The 18,294-nt window shown below is 45.7% G+C and overlaps 1 protein-coding gene across 2 annotated transcripts in view; it reads right to left on the bottom strand.

Annotated features, from left to right (window-relative positions):
• Positions 1-18,294, bottom strand: part of KITLG (KIT ligand) — a 98,628-nt gene that overhangs the window by 41,485 nt on the left and 38,849 nt on the right. Inside the window, exon 2 of one of the 2 annotated variants that reach the window (XM_048500431.1) lies at positions 18,167-18,280. The exons of the other annotated variant lie outside the window; for it this stretch is intronic. Coding sequence (XP_048356388.1) covers positions 18,167-18,280 — 114 coding nt within the window. The remainder of the gene's footprint in view (positions 1-18,166; positions 18,281-18,294) is intronic. 2 annotated transcript variants of the gene reach the window in all.

Here is an 18,294-nt window from a genome sequence, read left to right as displayed (position 1 = left end):
GTTCCAGATCAACAAGCAGTACAAGAATGGACATGCATTATGCATACAATCCACTTCACTGAAATCAAAGCCTGTCAAGTACTTCTCACCCACAGTTATAAAACAAAAGTGTCCAAGGTTACAAATTCAAGGCCTGAAAGCATTTTAGCAACTTCTGGGGATAACAGGTCAGAGTTAGACAGCTTGTGCCAGACAATTGGTTTGAAAAAAAATTAAACATGCTCTTATTCTGGAAAGCTTCTTCAGTTTAGAATGCAATCCATATCACAGGAGCAGATCTAAGAAGTGCAGCGAATTTAGAGAGTACACAAGTGGGGGACTTACAAAGACTAAGGGGAAGCATCTCATTTTCATATTTCCCACTATTTCTTCCTTCCCTTCTCAGGCAGCCCCTATACTCATTCCCCTTTTCCTGCTTCCTTCAGTCCTTTCCACTCACTGGATAATTTACTTTTAGGTCGATTCCCCACTCACCATTAGATGCGTGCTCGTCACTCCAAATATCCAGGTTTCCTGCAGAACTCCCTACTTCACCAGCGCCGAACGTGCATTCATCCTGTTTCTGGAGCTCCCCCCCACCCAGCACATGAAAAACGCATGGGCAATCTGGAGCAGTGGGGAAGTTGGGGGGGGGGGTGTGAATCCAGATTTGAACTACTCACCCTTGCAAGTAATGTGGAGCCTCCCATCCAATCAGGACGCAGTGGGCTGTGTGCAGTGCGCGCGCAGCCCTTTTTTTCGTGGACCGGAGATCCACGTGGATACGAAGCAACATGAGGCCGGTTTTGACTGATTGACTGAGTAGAAGGCAATACAAAGCAGTGCTACAGGTCATATCCACGTGGATCCGACTACATGGAGGCGCACTGAAACAGGGCTTTGTTTTAATTGCCCGTTTCTTTGTATCCATGTAGAGTCGTTCTGTGCATGCTCGCGCAGACGTGGATCTGTCAGTTTGAAAGTAAAAAAAATTCCCGCCCCAGCACAATGCAGCAGCCAATCAGGATAGCCCCTGAGTGGATCACATGTTTGATCCTCCTGCATTGCTGCTGCGTTTCTGGGAACAAGGGGGCAGAAGCTGCAGTGGGGACCATGAAACTGTGTTCAAAAGGTCCTGAATCTTACCAAACCGGTTTGTATCTACTTTCATTTTTGAAGTGGGGAACTGACCTTAGATCACCCCTCTATCTTCAGTTTTTTCTCCTTACCTCCCCTTGGCAACCTCTTCCTGGGAAAACTCTGTTTGGATCCAGGTGCTGGGCTGGGCCCAGTTGTACAGTGCAGACAAGATCTATCTTGTCTGTTCTTCACCCTAATCTCCAGATTTAACTATCCATAGATGAAGTTAAGTCGAGAATTATATTGATGTTTAAAACCTCTGGAATTCCCTCTAATAGGCCTGTACTCCTTTCTTTGCCATCTGAGTGCTTTATCCTAGAAATATTGCCCTTGACCTCTAAAATGCCTGCCAGCCCTGTCTTTTTTGATGCTATTTGTTTTGAAGGAAGTGGAGTTTTGGAGGCAGTATCACGCCTCTTCAGCCTACACCTGATGTTAGAAAGCACCTGGAACGCCTTGGGCCAGGTAGATGAGTACTAAACACTTGATATGGCACTCAGTACACTTTACAACTAGAAAGCCAAGGTCAACATTTTAATAATTAAACATCATAAATTTTATTCACACATTATGGAATTAGATACTACTTTGCTCATTCAGATCACTATCAGACATTTTGGCAGACAACTGATTCTCTGAATTAACAGAATGACAAGCAGACCTATGTTTAAACTTTCTCATAACATTTTGGTGATGATACACTATTCCTGCTGTAGCAGTATTTGTAGTTTAGACCACCTTTCACCCAAGACAAAGCAACTTCTTCCCACCGAGCAGTTTATAAACCCTGTTTTTACAGCTGACTGGAAAAAAAATGGGGAGGGAGGAGGAGAGAATGTAGTCAAGTCTCTGGTAAATCACAATGCATGACTCATGAATTGTATCTGATCTGTTGCATCTTATATTATGCAACATTAAAGTACCAGTAATCCACAACAATATTCTGAAAGTCTTTTGGATACACATGATTTCATCTCCCTGTCTTGCTCCACTTGAACTGGCATGGGTGGTAGAAATACCATTAAAAGGCTGAGCTGATAAGGAGGTAATCAATGTTGTGGAATCATGTGTCTATGGGTGATTCCACTTGTCTATCAACCCCAGAACACTGGTACTCATCAAGACCTCAGGCAAACATCTTTACAACCCCACGTGTCAAGTTCCTATCAACCTTGACTAGGTTCACTAGACAACTGCATAGTTATTGGTTTTCAAAATGTTAGAAATTAAATTTGAATGAGGCCTTATGAATGGATTCTCAATGGGTTTTTAAACAGCAAACGGCCACCACGTTGGGATGGCACAGAGAGAGCTAACTGTTCCTCTCACATATATTTTTCAACCTAAGTAGGTCTCTCCTATTGGTCACACAGAGGAAACATACAAGCTCAATAAAACATTTCCACCAGAAGCCAAAATTCAGCAAATAACCTAAAACTGGGAAGAACAACTCAAATGTGGATCATTTTGAGTGGTGGAAAGTGCACCAACTTATGGTGAGCCTGTAAATTTTTCAAGGCAAGAGATGTTCAGAGATGGTTTGCCATTGTCTTCTTTTGAGTCGCAACCCTTTGGTGGTCTCTTACCTGCTCACCTTCCAAGATCTGATGAGATTAGACTAGCCTGGGCCATCCAGGTCAGGGCAACAGCCATTTTTACATTTTAATTAATTTAAAGGCAGCAAAACTTCTACACAGACTATAGAAATTTATTTTTGTTATGTTAACTTGGTAATTCCTTTTAAACTATTTACTGATAACCTCCCCATTTTATGTACCTCACACAGGCCCCTTCCCTTACTTTTCCTCAAGGAGGTCAGTTCCCCACCCACCATTAGATGCGCACTCCTCATGGCAAATACCCCGGGGTCCTGCAGCACTCCCCACTACACCAGCAGTGACAACGCAGCAACAACACCATCACCCCGATTCTGCCACTCCTCCCACCCCTCAGCGCGCATCATTTCGGATCCTGATCGGAAGTACACCTTTTTGAAACCACGCGACGAACACGGAGCAGGGGTCCCCTCCACTTTCACTTTTGAAGTGGGGAAAGGGCTGGAGTTGATCCACAAAAGCTTCCCAAACATGGAATTCACATTCTGAGGGAGTCACAGATGGGCAATGTAAGAGGTAGGATAGTTGTTAGATTTAAACAGGATGGGAAAACTAGAAAACCATATTACTACCACTGAATTGGCCAAGAAAAAAAAAACAAATACAGGGATGAAGGAATCCTTCTATCCCACTCTCTTTTAGTAGAGCTGGGCAAGTCATCAATGTTCCTATTAACACATATATACATAAACATGGACACATGAGTAAAAATAAGTACTGTACTTTTTTTCAAAAACTGCAATAAAATTAGCTCCTGAAGAATTATAGGAAAACTATAAACACATTATCTGAGAGGACAAACAAATAATCAGAGAAGGGATGCAAAACCTCCCATGGTCCTTATGATGTACTGGCCTGTTCTAAAAATTTTGATGTGTTGCTATAATTTCAACTTTACAGCTGGAATCTTAATTTTACAGGGCGGCTAGGGGGTTGTGGGGGCTGTTCTTGTGCATGCCAGCTGGTTTCTGCTGTAAAAAATTGCAAGATGAACATGATTACTGAGTCTAATAAATGTTCATTTGCTCAAAAGTCCAATTGCTGTTGGAAAGGGTCAGGGCTTAATAGCTCATTTCATTAGTTTGTTTTAGAAATAAATGTTGAATGTTTTGCTCTTGTAACACATCTTAAAAGACTTCAGTGAATCTTACAAGTAACTGATTATGCTAAATGACAAACACAAGTATTATGTTCATAGCTGAACATTTTTTTTGTTTGCGTAGATTTTACAAGAATGGTTTGAACAAAATTTCCAACATGAAAGCATACAATGCTTCTTAATCTTAAATGAAGCATCCTAATGCATTTATTTTCACAGGTATTGTGAATGTATACTCAAGGGCACCCGAATATGCAAAAAAGGATAAAGACAATCATTCAAAGTACTTTGTGTACGTGAAGAAGCTCCAGGAGAGTAGAGGAGGCCACTTTAAGCTACAAAGAAAGGTAAATTATACACATTTTAATAAAAATAAATTTATATCCTACTTTTATGAGCTGAAAACTGTTCCACAGTTCCATACCAACCTTTCCTCCATGCCATGGATCAAAACCAAAAATCCTTCTGGCCATAAACCCAGGCTATTGTTGGTTGAAACTGCATGGAAGTTTCATCCACACCAAAGAAGCAGTGGCAGGTTCAACATGCCAGAAGATTTCCTGTTCTGGATCCAGAAGGAAGGAGAAGCCAGACAGAAAAGCTCACTGTTTTACCATACCCCATTATAAGAAGTAAACTTCTTTCTCAGAAAGCAGCAAAAGCAGAGGAGCCCTAGCAGGGGACACTGGGAAGGACTCTAGCCTTTGAGATCACTCCCATAAACCTAGTTAATCTGGTGTTGGTTTGTTCCCTGAGCTCTCAAATGTAAGAGGTAGACTGTGCCAAATTTTGCTTGTGAGAAATTTACAGCTTGGAGCAGATTTTAATCAGAGGATATGCAGAAAGTTTTTCTCAGTATCACAACTTCTTGATAGGTAATTTGAATGCAAACAACAATGATCTCAAGAAAAGCAAGAAGTTCCACTTGTATAACAGAACTTTCTCTCTTCCCAGCTATAGCATCTTCCTGAAAAGAAAAGCTGTTTCTGAGGGCTATATGACTGTCAGAATAGTATGGGATGCACTGTAGTGGGATCATCTCAAATCCATGAAAATACAGAGATCCCTTTGTATGAGCAGAAATGTTCTCTGTATTGTTGAAGGCTTTCACAGCTGGAATCAACAGGCTATTGTGAGTTTTCCAGCCTGTGTGGCTAAGGTTTCGCCCACATTTATGGCTGGCAATGTCATAGATGCGGGTGAAATGGTAAGAGTAAAAACTACCAGACCGCAGACACACAGCCCAGAAAACCCCCAACAGCCAGAATGTTCTCTGCTTGTACAAAGTCACCTTTGGATGCAGCCCAATTTTGCAAGAAAGGGAAACATCTTTAATATTAAAATGTGACCTTTTCAGAAGCTTCAGATTTCTCTTATTTGATATTATCTAAATGCAAACCAAAGTACAGATGTAGATCATTATATGAGAAAGGTATGGTACCACATGATGCAGATATGCATTTAGCGCAGGGAATAACCATTCCGGTAAGATAGCTTCTCAAAAACTCTTGCCAAACTGAAGAACCTTTCCCATTAACAGATTAGATATGTTTCAAAACTTTGTGAGACCATTACTGTTACTATCCTCACACTGAAATGCACCTATTTTCTTTGTGGATGTGGATTCTAAGATATTAACTGCAGTCCTTGATGACAGACTTTAAAAGGTTGTTATGACTTTGATACATACGGATCAGGTAGGATTTATACAACGTAAGGCTCCAATTAGGCTGGTTACTGATCTGATTACTTTAAATGGTAGGAGATGTGATCAAATGCCATTCTCTCACATGATGCTAAAAATGCTTTTGATAAAATATACTGGCAATTTTTTGGAATTTAAAATTATTCTTTATGTGTATGATCTTTTATTATTTATTTCAGAACCTCAGACTTCCATTACTCATTAATGAATACGATTAATTCCTTTGGAGGCTTGTCAATTAACTGGAGACAATCTGAGTTGATAACACTCAGAAAATATATCTGGAGTGTATTTGCTTATGGACATTTTTGGTGGTGCCCAGATGTCATTATTTATCTTGAGATACTGATTCCTAGAGATATTATGCATGTAATCATACCAAATTTTTACAAGCTGATTGCTGATACAGCTTTGGATCTAGACAGCCAGGCAATTTTAATTTGTCTCTTTGAAGTGAAGTAAATATGCTCAAAATGAATATACCTAGATTTATTTATTTGTTATCTAGTCATGCATTTAATACTTTGATACAGAAATTTATATGGGGATCCTCACCACCTTTAAAGAAGATGCAATTTATACTAGCTGTCTCCATAGATCTCAAGGTGAGATGTAAGTGGTGAATGGAATATTAGCCTGGAGCTTGGGAGGCCTGGATTCAATTCTCTATTTGGTCATGAGACTCACCAGGTGACCACGGGTCAGTCATTCTCTCTCAGCCTAATATGCCTGTCAGTGTTGTTATGAGGACAAAATAGAGGAAAGTACTGTGCATGCTGCTCTGAGGTGTTTGAAGGAAGAATGAGAAATACAGATTCTTCTGATTCTGCTAAACTGGGCTTTCATGCATGAAAAGCAGGGCAGCTGATATGCGTCTAAGCTTTCTTTTTCCAACACAGCAGGATTCACTATAATAGATAACTTGAATGGACACAAGGATCAAACTTAAGCAAAGAACAAACCACTGTTTGTCAGTATATGATCCCTTTTATATGCAACAATTAATAAAATGCTTCAGCTTTCAATGTAAGTTTGTGCCTTTCCCATCTCCAAATCTCCAGGAATCTCCAGGTCTCCTGGAATGGGGTGTAGGCTAACTTTTAGGGCCCTCAGCGTCTCATGAGAGCTCTTCCGTCCAGCATACTGGGTAGGCTGAAATGCTGCCCCTGTGACTGCAGCCTGATTAGCTGTAAAGTGGGTTGTGACCCCATGCTGCAACATCTAAGTGGACTGGAACTTAAAGGGCCTAGATATCACAACACGGACTTACACTCTGCACCACCCATAGGCAGATAGATGAGATGTTGAGGTAAGCTGCTGATCTTCCAAGATTAGTCTAGGTCCTAAAAGAGCTGCCAACACACCCTAGGGATGTCTCTACTGTTGCTGCTGGTCCAGAGCAGTTTCCAATCATGGAGTGTACTGTTACACTTCCAACAACTGTGTTAAATGGTCACTAGAACCAGATTGTGAGCCAGCACCACCAGCCAAACCACCCTAGCCATCTATGTGAATGGATACAAAAGCCACTATATCTGTGGAAAGGAAACGGGGGATCCTCTGCAGACTTTGCAGGTAACCATGGATGCCTGCATGGTCAATACAAAGTAACTGCACCAGAGAGGAGATCTTTTTTCACTCCCACTTCATATGAAAATGAGACCATTGTCCCTTTTGTCAGACTAGGTCATCTGTTTCTTGCAACCCTGAGACTCTGAACTCATGATGGCCATGAAATCCTGAAGATGGAACTGGGGCAAAAAGCTATGGTTGCTGGGACACAATGCATAAATATTCTGAAAGCTGTATGAGCTGCTTTAGGTGCGCTGATAATATGTTATAGGGACCATATCTTGCAAGTTAAAAGATTTTCCCTGGATGCCTTTCTGCTCCCAGGAGCTCTTAGAGGTACTTGTTATGACATATAAAGCCTTAAATGGTCAACAATCAGTTTTGTTGAAACAGTCTCTCCTCCTGTATAAACAATTTAAGATTTTCTACTGAGGTTCCACTTTATATGCAGAATGAAGGTGGATAAACACCAGAGTTCTGAAACTCTGGGGCTTCCTACCCAGAAAGTCTCTCTTGGTTTCAAATTGGTAGTTATTAAAGTATCAGGCAATAATCTATGCCACACAGACAAACGACCCATTGGATACTCACCGTGAAGGGGTCTTCTCTTGGGTGGTGAAGGCCATCTTGTCGGGTTGTTCTTTACCACTTGCTAGTGGGGCAGGAAGAGCTTTTTGGTCATATCCTGTTGGCGCCAAAATTGCCCCAGTATCTGACGAGCCGAGCTGCAGTAAGTAAAAACAAACCAGAAAGGACAGGGGCAGCATACCCCGCTGCCGGAAAGTCCCAACTGGAAATAAATGGTCCAAACACCGGAAAAAAAAGTCAAAAAAATGCTCCTAAGCAGGGAGGACCAAAAAACTGACTATAATCAGCAAACTCCACGGGACTACAAAAACGCCCGGAGCCAAAGGCTAGAAAATTAGAATTACCGGGAGCATATTATCAGAAGAGAACGAAAACAGGGAGGGCCAAGATGGCCTTCACTCACCCAAGAGAAGACCCCCCTTCGCGATTGTGAGTATCTAATGGGTCGTTCTCTAGGGTGGTTTTTCTGGCCATCTTGTCGGGACTCCCCAAGCAGTACCAAGAGGGTGTGGTTCCTGGTTAATCCTTGGGCCAATAATATGCTCCAGGACCCACATCTCTTTCTGAAAGGCTGGGATGCCTGGACTGCAGCTCCAGGGGAGGTCAGCCTGCAGTGTCTGACGAAAGAGGAGGGAGAGGCTCCATGCAGTCAGCAGCTTCTACCAGGATTTGCGACTCTAATGGAGACATTAACGCCATTTGTAGAGTGCGTAGCATTTGCTGCTTTCAAGCTCCGAGTGGGAAATGGGCCGTAATCCCCACTAGAGCACAGGTAGATTGCTTGGCCTTGTGTGCCTTCTAAGTGATGCAAGCTCTGATGTTAGGAGCTAATGGCAGCAGAGAGGACATGGCCTCCCCCAGCCCGGGGGAACCTATGTTGGATAAAAGGGACTCCTAGGATCTTCTGATTTCCCCTCAGCACGATGAATGAGGAAGGCCTTTAAGAGCCCTACTACATTACATCTTAGGCAATGCCAAAGCCTCTCTCTAGGATGAAGAGCGGCTTGGGACAGAAGTTGGGCAGTACCTAACTCCCTGACCTAAATGGAAGTTGGAAGCCACCTTAGGCTTGAAGAAGGACGGGTCTGGCCTGGAGTGCTTCACTCTGGTCCCAGGAAAAAAAAATTGGCAAAGGTTAGGGTTTGCAGACAGCGCCCTGAGCTTCCTCGGACACTCCGCCTCTGGCGGAGGTAATGGCTACCAAAAAGAGGAGAACTTCATACGCAACCCATACGAGAGGTGGATCAGATTGGACCGGACTCAAAGGGTGACTCTGCGCGAGCGAACTTCCAAGACCGCGTGTAGGCCGCAGGAGGAGAGGAAAGCGATGGACCACTGGAGCCTGGGACTGCTGTACACGCCTTGAGGGAACTGCAGGACATCTGGATGTCTGGTGACGGGAGAGCGACCCTGTAGGAGGTGCAAGAACAGTGGCAAGTGCCGCTTGATTGACGCCGAAGGGTGGAAGAACATTGGAGACCCGTCCACTAAGCCGTTCTGCAGGAAGTTGGCGAGAATGGAGGCGATGGTCGGACTCTCTGGATCAACTCTGCTTCCTCCTGCACCATCTGGCTAAGGCCTTCCAAGACGAAGTTGTAAATACCGGGATATGTCGATCTCCGCCTGGCTGCAAGTATCATGAAGCAATTGTCCACGACTGCCTCTCCTGGTGCAGCCCCTGTCCCCGCTAAACCTCTCCGCTCCAAGAGCCACGTGGTCAGCCCTGGAGCCACCCTGGAGTCCCGGATGGTAAGCGAAGGTCCCTTGGGACAGGAGGATCCGGGGGTGACCGGGAGAAGAAGCTGGCGGGACTACTGGGAAAGCTGCTGGAGGAGCGGAGGTACCACGGACCGGGCCGTGGCCAGTTGGGAGCCACGAGGATGATCTGCCTCTTCTGCTCCTGGAGTCCTTCTGGAGCAACCTGTGGGAGGAGAGGGAAGGGGGGAAGGGGTATAGAAAGAAGTCCCGGGGGCCACCGAGCTGATAGGGCATCGACTGCAGTGCGCCTCGTGGATGGAAGAAACAGCGCCATGAATTTAGGGGTCTGATTGTTGAGGATGATGGTGGCGTAATAGGATCTATCACCGGCTCTCGAATTCCCTTTCCGCAATCAGACGGAAATTCACCAACATGGGATTTAGCTTCCACTCTGCACTGGAGATGCTGGTGCGGGGCTTTCTAGCCAATCTGGGTCCTCGGGATGTTCAGGGAGACCCTGGATGTGTTCCGCTCTCAAGAGATGCCTAGGTTGGCCTCCGCCCAGGTGAGAACCTGAAAGGCCTCTGTGCAGTTGGGAGGACCGAGACCCCCCCTGGTGGTTCTTATGCTTAGCACTTTCTTGGAGATATTGTCCTCAAGGTGTGGACTACTAGGGTGCCTCCCTCAGGAGCCGACGTCGGAAGAGATGACTGGAGGGCCTGTGCAGTATGCAGCCCTTACCTCGAGCACGCTGGATGCGGTGAGATGCTGGGACGAGGGAGACCAGAGGCCCTGAAGGCGAAAATGCCTTCCTAGCTTTGGCTCCCCACCCTGTGAGGCTCTAAGCGTCCGAGAAAGAGGTGTATCTGGCCTTGGGGCGCAAAGGTCTTCCCTCCCCTTTGTAGGGTGGCTGGGAGATCGTCCTCACCAGCTGGAGGCTGCACTGTACTGGAGGGAGGGAAATGGGAAGTACCTCGGGAGTCCCTCCCGTTGGATGATGGGGAAATCGCGTGGGGCCGCTAAAAGAGACTGGAGATGGCGCGCGTGAAGCCTGCCCCATTGTATGGAGGTCGAATAGTGGACATCCAGGGGCCGGCCCAGCAGGCTACAGCAGAAGTTGGGAGCAGGGTTGGGTGGTGCGCAGCCCGTGAGCAACCTGTGGCACACTGTTTGAATTTTCTTTGTATCTCTTTGCTGGAGGCACGAAGAGGGTGCAGGTTGTCAGGTATCTATCATTGCACCTAGGTGCTCCATCCCTCTGTGAGGGGCCTCTAGGAACTCTTTGTCCAGGTTGATGACAAAACCCGTGCTTCCTGACAAAGGTCCGGCTGGACTGTGCGGGACATCCCTGAACCGCCAAGCTTCTGGACCTTGACCTTACTTCAGGAGATCGGGCTCCAAGTAGGGGGGGTGGACGTGGATCCCCTGGCAATGGCGAAGAAGAGGGCGATGCCGGGCTACCAGCACTTTCGTAAAGACCCGGGAAGCTGATGGCAAGCTCCAAATGGAAGGGCTTAACGTGACTGGAAGTGGCTGTCCCCAGTGGGCAAAGCGTAGGGAAAGCGATAAGCGAGGGATTTGAATGAGGAGATGTGCAGGTAGGCGTCCCACTCAGTGGTCGAGGGATGCAGGAAACTCTGTTGGATAGCGCTGCAACTTCGCCGACCTGACAAGGGTCTCCCATCCTCAAAAGCCGAGAATTCGCATGGAGGGTGCGCATTGACATGCGCCGAGGAGTTCTAGGGATGGCTCTGGTGTCCCCGTTCTTTTTGGGGACACAGTAAAAAAGTGGGAGTAGGACTCCCGCTGAAGACCTTCCCTCCACGTGGCACTGGCCTTCGATGGCTCCGGATGGGCGTCAGGTGAGTGACAATCGCCTGGGCGCAGTCTTGCTGCCTTCTCTGGCTTTTGGTAAACTGATGGGCGATGGTAGTGGAAGCGGTCCAGTGGCCAGCAGTGGAACTCTAAGGAGTAGCCGGAGGAAACGACTCCTGGATCCATTGATCTGCGAAGGGGTAGCTTACCTGGGTGTGCTGGAAGTCATTAGCGGGAGACGGCCTCCCGATTTGGCTCCTTTGAGTAGGTCAGGGCTTTGGTCCCCTGAGATGAGTCAGAGGCGGAAAGGACTTTCTTCCCTCTCGGTGGACTAAGCTGAAGTCCTGTACTCTTCCGGACGGAGCCTCTAGCCTTGCCAGATGGACGCGCTGGTTGTCTCTGCTAAAGAGGGACGAAGGGAAGATCAGGGAAGGGACCAAAAGGAAGACTCTGTGAGAAAACGGGCTCTTGTCTGGCCTCACTGGATCAAGCTGACATGGCCTTCTTGTGGTCCTTGGTCCAACCTTAAGACCTTGTCCAGCTTCTCGGAGACTTCGAATAATGAATGCCCGCTTGGTAGGTCGTAGGCTGGCAACCACCGTCTGCCTTGGATACAGAGGTGTCGGACCTCAAGCCACTGACCTTGAGCCAGATGAGGCGCCCGAAAGTCGCAGCTGAGCCAAAGGCCATGGATGCGAGACGAAAAGGTGAGAAAAGCGGCGTCACCCGAAAGGCTGTGGAGATGCGGCTAGGAAGGAAACTGCTATGATGACTCTTTCCCACGCCCTCTCTGACCCCTGGTCTTGGGGATGATGGGTGGGAGTAGGCTGGAAGGACCACGGATCTCAGAGGCGGCTCTGGCTACTCTCGTGGCTGAAAGTTGGGTGCTGAAGTATTCTAGCGGCTATAGCTGAGCCCTCGTGGTATGTCATGGGCGGAGGCTGGACTCCGAAGCCTTCCTAATTCTATGGGGTCCCACTGCTCTCACCCCTGGGTCTCCTGTGTGGAAATCTAGGCCTCCTGAAATGGAGGGCAGAAATGGGACCATCCACCAGCTGGCCCTTGACTAAGGCTGTGGAGGTGGCTCAGGGGCCACTACAGCTTCTTTGAATAGCGGAGGGAAGCCCTTATTATTGGCTGGATTAGTATCCACTCCTTTCTAAATTTTCGCCTCAAAATATGTGTGGGAGAGGGAAAAAATGGGAAACCCTCATCCTCCACAGGGAAAATGTTTGTGAGGCTCTCTCTGGAGCAACCTCCTTTAATGGAGCTTGGACGGTTATGCGTGGAATTAGGATCCTCCTGCCTCTGCTGAATCATACAGGGCTAGGGCGGAGGCCGGTTTTGGCTGCATTGCAGGACTGGCAGCTGCTCTATCTTAAAAGCCGGTGAGTCTGGTCCCCAAATTCAGGGATGGGGGTGCCGTTGTCTGATAGAAGTGATCAGAATACGGAACCTAGTTCCCCCTCACTGACGCCGCTAATGTCTGCTGGAGCCATAGGATTTAGTGCCAACCAGTCCCTATCTGCTCTATGGGGGCGCAGGGACCTGGATCAGGGACCTGGCCCCATGGCGGGATTTATCCCTGCTGGAACTAGAGGGGAATTTGTTGAGAAACTTCCTCCCAAATGGAGGGACCGCGATTAAGCAAGTGACATAAGCTGGTGGGGAGAGAAGCGACTTCCAGTCGATTCAGGAATTCCTCTTCCTGTAAGCTGGATGGGCCGGGAACTGCCACCTCACAACACTGCTGCGGCAGGGAAAGGCCTCTCTGGAAGGCGGCTGTTGAGGAGAGGTAGCGCCGCGGAGGGCCCTGGCGCCTCCTGCTGGGCAAGCGCCTGCATTGGATCATTCATGGCGCCGCGGGCGCCGCAAATGGGTCCCCTCCTTCGGCTGCTTTTCTGCCACGGCCGTCCGGGCAGGGGAGTTCCTACGGCGGCCCGCACACGGGCCGGGCTGTTGTGGCGCTGCTCCCTCTTCCCTCCCCGGAGATCAGGAGGCGTTAGCGGCTCGCCCGGGCCCGATGGCTGGGTTGAGGGGCGATCCGCTCGCCGGGCCTGCTCGGTTCCCCGGCTCCTTGCTGGGCGAAGCTGGATATCACCTGGCCGCTGCTCTGGTGTTCTCCGGGCGGGCGAAGCGGCAAAATCCCTCGGGGAGAAAGGGGCCGATGGCCATGCTCCCCAGACGAGCCTTTGCAAAAGGGAGGGGAAACAGAACTGAGACTTCCACGCGGGAGACTCCGCGAAACGGGCGATCAGCGCGAGGGGTGTAGCTGGGAAGAAAAAGAAACAAAAAACGAAAGCTCTTATGAAGAAAAGGCGTGCTCTGACAAAAAATTTCAGGAGCCTGTTGAAGTTGTTGCACTCACTAGCGAGGCAGAAAGATACTGGGGCAATTTTGGCGCCAACAGGATATGACCAAAAAGCTCTTCCTGCCTCACTAGCAAGTGGTAAAGAACAACCCGACAAGATGGCCGAAACCACCCTAGAGAACACATCTTACGGGAAGAAGCCAGCTATAGATGCAGATGAAACAGTATTGAGAGAAAAGTACCAGACTACAGCCACACAGCTTGGAAAACCCACAATAATAATAATAACAGTAATAATAATATAATAACAATAACAACAGTCAATAACCTTCTCACTTGCCCAAACTTTTTGGGTAATTGTATTCCTACCATGAAATCTTTCATATTTGTTAACTCCTGGATTTACAGCTGCAGCCACTGCTTTTATGGTTAAATGTTTTGATTCCCATGGTTTAGGCTACACTGCTCAGTTGAAAATTTATTTCATTCAATGAGGAACAACCATAAATGTAAAAAGAAAGTTTACACTTAGACCATTGGCTTTTGGGAACCCATAGACTATTTGATGACAAACAAATAGTTAAACAAAGCCTGATGGCTGCCTTTGAGATGGCTACGAGTTCTTCCTTTTTCATTTCCTTTGCCATCATCCTGCTTTTATTGCTCCTGCTTCAGCCTGTGATTCTTCTCTTTTCCCTGCTTATAGCTTTCTCCCCTTCACCTGCCAGCAACATTTCTACATTTCTTTCTTCCTTCTCTCTGAGCCAAGTAGTAAATGAACTGCAATATGGAAACCACTTGCTCCAAATCAGTTCCCTGGAAACTGAAAAGAAAACTCCATGGCAAATGGATTGCAAATAGAGCTATCATTATCATGATGCATTATGCCAACACAATTATTAGAAACTTGATCTTCCATGTACAGGATGTTTCAAGACACTAGGTGAACTTTTAAAAAAAGAAAGCACTGCTTCAGTTACAATTTTAAAACAAAAACTTGAAAGGATATCCTAATTAAAATTAAGAAATGACAAGTAACAGAAGCAACAGCAAGTTCTTATGTTCTACCAAGAAACAGGTCACAAGAGGATTGCTGCTGAAATAGTCTGTCTGGATACACGTAGTTTTATATATCTGAAGAGACCCCGCCGGTCTGGCTAAAAATAAGACAAGTACCTTGGAGCCCCATCCCAAGGTTGTGATGAGGATTGTGACATAGAAGTGATGAGGATTGTGACATAGAAGCAGCACATGCCCACGCCAGTAGATTTGCCCTCCCCAAGGTACTTACCCCAGCAGAGGGGCAGAAATTACTGAGGGTGGCTGCTGCTGCAACCTACAATGCCCGGACATAGTGTCCAGCACAGTGCTCCTGCAATGCCAGTAGGCCTATTGACACAGAGAAGGCATGGCAGGGGCGTTCTTGGGGATGGAGTCCACATTTGTCAGCTTCTGTCCCAAGTTTGTGGCAGTTGCACCACAGCCAAGGCTCTCAGACTTACACCACTTTTGGGGTAGTATAAATCCACTGAGCCCAATGGGGGCTTTCCAGCAGCAGGGAAAAATTTTTTGCCTCCCCATGCCGCTGAAAAGCCCTCTTAGAAGCGATGCAATAGAGTGGCTTCAGAACTGCATCCCACCACTGAGGGCTCTGGATGAGGCTGCTCAACTCTTTGTTCCCAGTCAATAGCTTCACCTGGGTCTCAGAAAGTATAAAGTTCCAAGAAGGTGGAACTTGGATCTCTTTTGCCATTTCAGTGAATGGGGAGATTTGCAGAAATTTGGTGAGAACATCAGAGATTCTATGTATGCAAGAAGAACTAATTAAAAGCTTCAAATGTGAGCTCTGATTTACATTCATGAATTCCAGAAGCATTTTACTGGAGATTCTGCTCAGACTTGGAACAAATACCTGACCACATGCTTTATATAATCAGTATATTTTCAATCATTTTCTGTGATGAATTTGAGATGCCTATACCAGTGTTTTGCAAATGTATCATCAGATCTTGGAAGCTAGGCAGGATGGGATTTGGCAGATGGGAGACCACCAAGGGCAATTTCACAGAGGAAGACAATGCCAAACCATCTCTGCTTAATCACTTGCCTTGAAAACACTACCGGGTCACAAAATCAAACCAAATCGACAATAGGGTACAGCGTCAGAAACCAGACAAACACAGAATCAGTAATATCATTAATCAATATCATTAATCAACATCAATAAACTCAAAAATGTAATATCATTTAGAGCAAAGGAGTATTATCTTCCATATAATGTTTAATGTATAAGACATTACACATTATTGATATTGCAGTCCTGTTTATCTAGCTAAATTAATTCAAGACAAGTGTGCAATAATGATTGTTCTAATGTGATCCACTGATAAAGTCAGTCTATGGAAACATAGTTTTTACAGCAGAATCCATTTTGGATGGATGATCCAAAGAGTGATCACTACTGCACAGAGGATTATCGGCTGCACTCTCCCCTCCTTGGAAGAACTCTATAATTCCCGAAACCTAAAGAAAGCCCAAAATATTCTGAGAGACCCGTCTCATCCAGCACACTCTCTTTTTGAACTGTTACCATCTGGCAGACGATACAGGTCTATAAAAACTAGGACAAAGAGGCTTAGAGACAGCTTCTACTCTAGAGCTGTGGCTATGCTGAACTCCATGGCTTCGTGTTGATGTGTTTGGGGCTGTGTAGGGATGGGTGGAGGAAGGGGAAAGTGAGGATGGGGTATGAGTCTGAAATTGTGTGCATCGAGGAATGCTGCTGTAAATTTAATTGTGCATGAACAATGACAATAAAATGCTTATGCTTATGCTTATGATACCTCACACTATCCACTTCATCTAGTCGAAGACTTATTGGATTGCAACAACACATGCGGATTCTTTATAGTAAATGATACTGCACTTTCTCCTGTCCAGCATTGGGGGGGGGAGGGGGCAGTGATTTTGTATTTGTTGGGAACCCTATGGGGTCACCATAAGACAGCTGTGAATTGACAGCACTTTATGCACTCACATAGTGGTGCTTTCTTCAGAACTGCAACTCCCTGTGACAGTTGTGCATGCATAAGAATGAAGGTTGAACGATACTCTTACAAAAACTGAGGTTATACAAAGCAGAAAAAAATAATTGAGATTGCAACGAATCAGGAAAATCTCTATGACACAGTAATTTCTGTAAATGCTCCCTATGCTTATTTACTTCATCTATACTCCCCCTTTCTGCCGAAGAAAGTGGGATCTACATGAAACTGGATCACAAGACTGTATGCAACCAAAGACTCTTGCCATCAGGGGCAGTGGTTTTACCACCTGCTTCATACCTCTCTACCAGTCCCTTGAAACTTAAAGGGAAGCTTGCCTCCTAGAAGGATGAAAGTGGTTGAGGACAGATTGCTGCCCTCACAGCAGAGATGTCCCCACTGGCTCAGCTGCTCTTTCCCCCTTTGAGGATCATTTTGTTACTGACTGGTAGATCTGCTGTATTCAATAGCTTGTTATTATTTTGTCATATTGTAAGCCATTCTGAATACAAACTCAGGAAACAAAAACATGGTAAAAATATCCAAGAAAATAATGAAAACCCTCCTCACTAAACTGGAGCTGGTTGCATGCAAACATGTTTCTCAATATGACTTATAACCCACCAACCTACCCAAATCCTACAACAGCACAGAGCACCAGATTCTGATACTCCCTCTGTTTTGATGAAACTTGTTTGCTACATAAAGTAAATAATCCATTTCTTATTACAACATTAATTGAGTGGCATCAAGGAAGATACACTTACTAGAATCTAACGTGATCTTTTGAAACAGCAATATACATTGTTTATGGTGTCATACATTCAATGGCTTATGAGAGTTTTTTCAAATCAAGAGACATTTGAAGATGGTATGTCATTGACTGCCTCCACAAAGGCTGAGCTCTGCTGGCTTCATGTGGAGGAATGGGGAATCAAACGTGGCTCGCCACATTAGAGTCCACTGCTTTTAACCACTACACCACGCTGGCTCATGTATCTAGATAGAGTATTGCATAAAATCTTGCTATGTACTATAAATAGCCTGTAAATGAATTTTGCATAGCTTGTGTATGCAGTAGTAGGCTAATTTAGACACTTAATACTTATTTAGTTAAACATTATTGTACCAAATTCATAAAAGATTATATCCCAGTAGTCTATTTTTATAAACTAAGAAAAGCACACATTAATGAAAGCAAATGTACCTTATCGCCCAATACAAAGAACTTTTGTTTTTGTTGTTAGTGGAGACTATGCTAAAGTTAGTGGAGACTACGCTAAGGAGACTATGCTAAGCATTTGAAGGAAAGCTAAAAGTAGCTCTTAGCTGAATTCGCTGGGAGGCACAAAAACTCTCCAAAGAAAACATAATCGGGAAATATGAGATATTTTTGGTGTTAAAAGATCGAAAAAGGAACTGCTGTTAGGAGGCTGCCCTGTTCAGTGATACTGGTAGGCTGTTAAATGTGTATTCCCTTTTGAGAATCTCTCTCCACAGTAAAACAAGTAGAGCTTCTTCAGTGACCACATTTCCCCAGAGTGTCTAGTCTACTTCCATCTAACATTTAAAGAGGAGTTTAAAAGAAAAGCCACTTGCCAGTTTTTCAATGTCATTCACATCATCTGTCACAGGATTCCCGCAGGGACTTTGAGTTTTGACAAGAGGATTGAGTAGGAGCAGTTGAAGATAAAAGCAAGTGATAATCCAAGTCTGTAAAAGAGAGG

Source organism: Sphaerodactylus townsendi, linkage group LG06 (assembly GCF_021028975.2).
Source record: "Sphaerodactylus townsendi isolate TG3544 linkage group LG06, MPM_Stown_v2.3, whole genome shotgun sequence".
NCBI lineage: Eukaryota > Metazoa > Chordata > Lepidosauria > Squamata > Sphaerodactylidae > Sphaerodactylus > Sphaerodactylus townsendi.
Note: the sequence above shows the minus strand (reverse complement) of the source record. Positions and strands in the feature narration are given on the sequence as shown.